Genomic DNA, 6,396 nt, shown 5'->3' with positions numbered 1-6,396 from the left:
CTGTCAGCCAGGCCTTCCTTGAGATTGGTCACGCGCCCACGGCTTTGAGCCTGCAGGGATTAAACCAGCGGTGAACTCAGTTTTCAACCAGTGCTGTAGCAGCGGGCAGGCCCCTGTCAGGACTTCGGGTGCTAATCCAGCCTGATGGTCCATGCTCTTGCTCACAGAGGTGTGTAATCAGCCTTTATTTTTACAGCTGAATCAGGAAAATGTGGAAGGAACAGTTGAGACCAGCAGAAACCCTTTCTTGCCTCTTGTGCACAGGTAAATGATGCAGTCAAGGAACTTTTGACACAAAGGTCTGTGGCACTTATCGGCTTTATCATCTTAGCCATGAGATGATGAGGCTCCTGCAGGGTACGCGGTCACTGCCATCTCACCTTTGCGGCAGGAGTAGAACTTGGTGCTGCTTTGTCTCTCATTTTCCTCCTTCCCCCTTGTTTTTCATTTTTCTCTCTTTTCCTCCAATCTTTTCTAGACAGACCAAACCATAGCTGCAGCAGCAGTGCTGCCCCTTGCAACTCCCACCTTGCATGCCATTTCTGCAAGATGCAGCTGCACGTTCAGAGCACAGACACACTGTCAACGGACAAGATAATTTATTGCAAATACAGCAGAGCGACACAGACATGCAAGGAAAGAGCTGCTGCACCGGCACACAGCATTAGCCACGACAGACTTGGCTACAGGGGACTCGCCAGGGATGCCAACACAGTGACACCCACAGTGTCACCAGCAGTACAAAGTGTTGCCCACTGCTTGTTGCCTTCCCACGCTTGCTTGGTGAGTGCTGTTGTTATTGAGTGATTCCACGCTTGGGGAAATCTGTTGCTCCTTAACAGAGAAAAAGTGAAGCAGAGACACAGAGGGAAAGAAACCTGCAGAGCTGCCATAGCAATTAGCAAATCATCCTGTGAAACAAGCAGGAGCCCTCCCTGCCAGGGGAAGAGCCAGGAGGTGCACAGAGCACAGCACCCTGAGGCCCTAGATGACCAAGTCTGCATTTTTGGGGTGCAGGTGGTGGCCCCCAGCCAGACCTCGTGCAGCAGGGGGCTGGTGGCAGGCGGGGGCCAGCGGCGTTGCGGTCATCGTGGAGCGGGCACTGCAGGCAAGGAGCAGCCCCCCAGCAGCAAGGAAGGCTCCAGCGAACCACCCCAGGAAGGTGGCCTCCCCAAACTCCCACCTGGGGACGATGTCGGGGACAGTCTCATCCCAGAAGTCGAGGACGGTGTTGTAGGCGACCCAGGAGACTGGCACCAGGGTGGTGATCCCTGCCATGCCAAGCGTCATTCCCCCGCCAAGCAGGAGCCGCCGCTTTCGCCCAGGTTTGTCCTCGCAGGTTCTCCAGCCCTCCAGCCCCAGGGCAGCAAGGAGACAGCCCAGCAGCCCCAGCCCGTTGGAGAGGCACATCAGGAGGCGAGAGATGCGCAGCTCGGGAGGCAGCGCCAGGAAGGAGCCGTGGGCTTGGCATTCAACCACCCCCTCCTCCTGGGTGATGCAGACCTGCCAGAGCCCCATGTTCCAGACCTCCAGCTCGTTCAGGTCCAGATTGAGGTTCTTCCAGAGTGGCACGAAGGTGGTGACGCAGGAGCTGATCCATCCGAGGAGAGCCAGCAGCATCCCCCCGCCCTGCGCCTTTGCCCACCAGCCCCCGGCCATGCTGTCGCCGCCCCGCTACCCTCTGGGCCCAGATTAGCCGCCCTGAGCGGCAGCCGCGGGCATTAACGCTTGTGGAGCAGCGTACGCCCGGCCGCCGGCAGCGTCTGCCGCCCGGGGGGGCGAATTCAAGCCTGTTCCTCCAACGCCGGGGTGTGGCCACGGCCGTTTTTCAGCTGTTGTTGGTTTTTCCATGCTAAAAGGAGAGCCTGGCTCAGCAGGAAAAGCCGGGTGCATCCCCGCGGTAACTTCGGGCTGGGTCCCGCCGGTGCCCGGGAGGGTTAAGCCAAAGCATGCAAATCCTCCGAGCCTTGGTCACCCCGGAGCGAGAGCCTTGGCAGGGAAAGCGACTCTCGGCAGCAGCAGCTCCAGCCTCGGTGGGACACGGCTGGCACCCCAGCACTGCAGACAGCCGGCATCAGGCTTTTCTCAGGAATCAGTGCCTCGGCTGGAGACCTTGATCCTAATTCGGTCATTAATTAAATATGCAAAGGAGACTTTGAGAGCTGCGTTGAGAATGGGGATGTCCGAGGGAGGAAGCAGTTTGCAGATGGGCACTGCTTCTCGCAGGTGGGCACTGCCTACCCTGTCCTGCACCCAGCACTTCACCAGCAGACACACTCATGGTGCTTGTATCTGATAGGAGACACCCTGATGCAAACACAAAGCTGGGGAAAACCCATGTACATCAGCTTGGTCTGGTGGCAGGGGGTTGGAGCTGGACTCATCTTTAAGACCCTTTCCAACCCAAACTGTTCTCAGATTCTATTAAAATGATGAAAAGAAGCGTCAGGAAAATCCCAAGTTTGTGCTGGCACTCGGCTCCCATCCTCTCCCACGTGCGTTCCCTCTGCGGGGTCCAGCTTGCAGATTCATCTTCCCTGGGAGATTAGCAACTAATCTCTCCTTCATCCGCTGTCTTTTTTATCTGTATTGAGAGCCAGACTGGAAATTACTAAGTCCTGCTGGTCTCGGGGTCCAGCCCTGGTGAGTGTCAGGAGGATCTTTGCAGGGAGCTCCCACAAGGAGGGGGCAACGGAGCACGGACTGCATTCAACTTGGAAGCACAGACCAGGCAGGAGAAAGGGGATGTTTTCCAGCCCTTGCTGACCATCCCGTTCCTAAGAGCAGACAGGGAGCATCATCCCAAGGGCAAGAGCAGGGAAATCCGCTGGGAAACCCCTCCTGCTCCTTCCCCCCAGGCATTGGGGCACCTGCTCCTTCTGATTAAATCGTCTCAAGGTAATTGTGCCTGTCATTGAGACAGATTAACGGGTGACCTTCTGCCTCTGGAGCAGGATTGGCGGCCGCCGCCGAGCTCCCAGTCCTTCTTTCCCTCCCACCGACCACGGTGGCACAGCCTGGCAGAGGATTCTCATCCACAACCAGTGGGAAGATGCCCGGCAGTGGCCGGGGCACAGCGGGAGCCACAAGCCGAGAACGACGTCTGCCGGGCTGGCAGCCGCTCTGCCTGGACATGAGGTGAGTGTCTCCCGCGCCCAGGGGTCTGGGGGCCCGGGACCTTGGTGCAGAGAGTGACATCCTCCATCGTCGCACTGAGGACCACTGGTCCTGCTGCTCTGCAGTGGCAGGGTATGCTCGGCGGAGGCAGAGCGCCAATCCTCCCACCCCATCCCCACCCCTATCCCCGCAGGTCGCTGCGCCCTGGGTTGCATTTCCAGGACCATTGCTTCCTATCACATCTGCCCATGGACACCGGCTGGACTCAGCCTGTGCCGAGGAGCCCCGCTATGGGATCTGCATCTCTCTCACAGGCTATCCTTCCTCCGCACCTAGGGGCCACCCATTTCTGCTCGGAGCTTCTTAGAGAACCAGCAGCTACCGCCACGACCGGGATCAACTGTGGAACTGCTTTAGGCGCTCACCTGGAGCTTGCCGGCTGCCGGGGCTGCTTCCCACCGGAGACCAATGCCTCCTTCCCCGGCCTTGCAATGCCATTATGGCCCCTAATGGGCTTAGCCATCTGGAGCCAGCCCGCAGGCACCCCGGCACAGCTCCGAGCCCCCCAGACCCTGACCCCTGGGGATGCGGAGAGGGGCCGGAGTCCCAAGCTGCTTTCCGTGTCCGAAATAACTCCCTGCTTTGTCTCCCCCATGGCAGGACCTGTCTCCCAGCCCGGGGCTGAGCCCCCGCCCCGGCGCCGCCATGGTGCTCCCCTACGCCCGCAACAGCGGCGGCGCCGGCGGCTGGCTGGCCCCCGAGGAGCCCCGCGGCCGCAGCAACTCCATCCCCCCGGCGCAGACCCCCACGGCCAAGCACATGCTGGCCTACCTGCCCCGGCCGCCCACCGACACCAGCGGGTACGGCACCTTTCCCCAGAAGGTATGGCTCGGGGCATCCTCGGCACACGGTGCCGCCTGGTGCTCGCGGTTGTTGTCGGAGGCGGTTTCTCACCGACGGGCTCCTTTCCCCCCCGCAGCCCGATCTCCCGGCCGGCCCCGGGGCTCTGGTGGAGGACGGCGGGCAGCAAGCCGCCACCACCACTGCCAAGAGAGGCACCCCGATGCCAAACTACCCCTCTGCACCCCGTCACAGCAGCTTTGTCCCCGGTGAGCCGTCCCTGCCGCCGAGCCGCGGGAGCCTGACCACCCAGCACCACCGTGGCCGCCCGTCCTGGTGCCCACCGCCTGCCCCACAAGAGGCGGGCGCCCGCGTGTACCCGCTGCACGCACTGAGCGTGGCCAACATCCCCAACTCGTCCCGCGGCAAGAGCTCCGCCCGCAGCTCCACCGTTCCCACCCCGGAGGGCCTGCAGAGCCGGCGCTGCAAGCTGCTGGAGGAGGACAGCCCGATGGTCCAGGCCGGCAAGCGGCAGCGGCAGCGCTATGTGACAAAAGTGGGCAAGTGCCAGGTGAATCTGGGCAACATCCAGGACAAGAAGAGGTTCCTCTCAGACATCTTCACCACCATTGTAGACCTCAAGTACCGCTGGTTCCTCTTCGTCTTTATGATGTGCTACATCGTCACCTGGGTGGTCTTTGGCTTCATCTACTTCTTGGATGCTTGGGTGCGGGGTGACATTGGGCACCAGGGTGATCCCGAGTGGCAGGCATGCATCGAGAATGTGGATGGCTTTGTCTCTGCCTTGCTCCTCTCAGTGGAAAGCCAGCGGACCATTGGCTATGGCACTCGGATGGTGACAGCCAACTGCGCCGAGGGCGTCATCCTGTTGATAGCACAGTCGATCGTTGGGTCCATGATCGATGCCATGATGGTTGGCTGCATGTTTGTCAAGATCTCCCGGCCCAAGAAGCGTGCCCAGACCCTCATCTTCAGCAAGAACTGTGTCATCTCCTGCCGGGACGAGAAGCTCTGCCTGATGTTTCGTGTGGGGGACCTGCGGGAAAGCCACATGGTGGATGCCAAGATCCGGGCAAAGCTGATCAAGTCCCGTCACACAGCCGAAGGGGAGTTCATCCCCCTGGAGCAGTCAGAGCTGAACCTGGGCTATGACACAGGGGAGGACCGTCTATTCCTGGTGGAGCCCCAGATCATCTGCCACGTCATCAACCGTCACAGCCCTTTCTGGGACCTGTCAGCCGAGTCACTGCGCCGGGAGCAGTTTGAAATCATCATCATCCTCGAGGGCATCGTGGAAGCTACAGGCAAGTGGTCTGAGGGGGTCAGGGTGGAAAGGAGTGGCTCCCCTGGGGTCTTGGAGGTGCTGGGCAAACCCGAGCCCAGGAGTGACATCTGGGCAAGAGATGCTCAGGGTCAAAACTGTGTCCAGTGGGCCATGGGTGATGCAGGGCTGGAAGCCCCTCATTAGGCAGCGGGGGGCTCGTTGTGGCACCCCGGCACAGCTCAGCCATTGTCTTGCTGCAGGAATGACGTGCCAAGCCCGCACCTCCTACACAGAGGATGAGATCCTCTGGGGATACCGCTTCGAGCCCTGCATGTCCCTGGAGAAAGGCGCATTCCAGGTGGACTACAGCCGCTTTGAGATGACCTTTGAGGTGCAGACACCAGCGGCCAGTGCCAAGGAGCTGCACGAGCTGAAGGAGCTGGAGCAGCAGGAACACTCCACGCTCAGCCTCTACTGGGACCACCTCCTGCAGCCCTGTGCGCTGCCAGGACCCAGCGAGGACGTCCTGGTGGGGATGAGTGTCCCCGGCAGCGTGGCTGAGGGCATCCGGGATGAGCCACGGCAGCGGGAATTCCCTGCCTGAGCTGCTCGGGGACCGTGGGACCGCCTGCCTGGCTGTGCCCTTGCCTCGTTGGTGCCTGTGGGTGCCCCACACCAACAGTGCCATAGCCCACCCTCCTCTGGGGGCTGAGCCCTTGTGCCCTCACCCTCCGTGTTCCCCCAGCTGCACCCACAGGGCATTATTTTTGTTAAGTTGTTCTTTTGTAACAAGGCATACAAAGTGTAACTAGCGGGCAAGTAAAGGCTGTTCATGACAAAATCACCCAACCTGCAGCCACCTTTGTTTTGGAGGAGCCCTTGGGGGGCTGGGCAAAGAAGAAGCAGAGCCCAGAGGCCTCCAGTGCCACAGGCTCAGTCCTGCACCACCTCACTGACCCTGACACAGCCCCATAGCCCCCAACACCCCAAACTGCCCCCCCTCCCTGCCTGATATGGTGCCCCAGGACTCCCCCAGCATGGAAATGTTGCACTGGGCTGGTGCTCGGAGAGGTTGGACACGGTGTAGTAGGATTAAATTAATAATATTAATCTAAAGTAATTGATTTACTATGCAGTAAAATTAAATCAATAAT

The 6,396-nt window shown here is 60.1% G+C and overlaps 2 protein-coding genes across 2 annotated transcripts; one reads left to right on the top strand and one right to left on the bottom strand.

Moving 5' to 3' along the window:
* Positions 1-582: 582 nt before the first annotated feature.
* Positions 583-1,668, bottom strand: CLDN25 (claudin 25). Its single transcript, XM_063417878.1, has one exon. It carries the CDS (start codon positions 1,657-1,659, stop codon positions 985-987), a length of 675 nt encoding a protein of 224 aa, XP_063273948.1. The 5' UTR covers positions 1,660-1,668; the 3' UTR covers positions 583-984.
* A 749-nt stretch (positions 1,669-2,417) lies between these two features.
* On the top strand, positions 2,418-6,086 carry LOC134561153 (G protein-activated inward rectifier potassium channel 4-like). The gene is made up of 4 exons (XM_063417876.1): positions 2,418-3,138; positions 3,778-3,999; positions 4,097-5,282; positions 5,503-6,086. The coding sequence occupies exons 2-4, from the start codon at positions 3,823-3,825 to the stop codon at positions 5,844-5,846; spliced, it is 1,707 nt and encodes a 568-aa protein (XP_063273946.1). The 5' UTR covers positions 2,418-3,138; positions 3,778-3,822; the 3' UTR covers positions 5,847-6,086.
* The last annotated feature ends 310 nt before the right edge of the window (positions 6,087-6,396 follow it).

This window comes from Prinia subflava, chromosome 22, assembly GCF_021018805.1.
Source record: "Prinia subflava isolate CZ2003 ecotype Zambia chromosome 22, Cam_Psub_1.2, whole genome shotgun sequence".
Classification (NCBI taxonomy): Eukaryota; Metazoa; Chordata; class Aves; order Passeriformes; family Cisticolidae; genus Prinia; species Prinia subflava.
Note: the sequence above shows the minus strand (reverse complement) of the source record. Positions and strands in the feature narration are given on the sequence as shown.

Excerpts from the sequence above, each read along its gene's own strand:
- CLDN25 (XM_063417878.1), bottom strand. The coding sequence starts at position 1,659 with ATGGCCGGGGGCTGGTGGGCAAAGGCGCAGGGCGGGGGGATGCTGCTG.
- LOC134561153 (XM_063417876.1), top strand. The coding sequence starts at position 3,823 with ATGGTGCTCCCCTACGCCCGCAACAGCGGCGGCGCCGGCGGCTGGCTG. Across the intron at positions 4,000-4,096 it reads ACGGCACCTTTCCCCAGAAG|CCCGATCTCCCGGCCGGCCC; the intron begins GTATGGCTCGGG and ends TCCCCCCCGCAG. Across the intron at positions 5,283-5,502 it reads GGGCATCGTGGAAGCTACAG|GAATGACGTGCCAAGCCCGC; the intron begins GCAAGTGGTCTG and ends GTCTTGCTGCAG.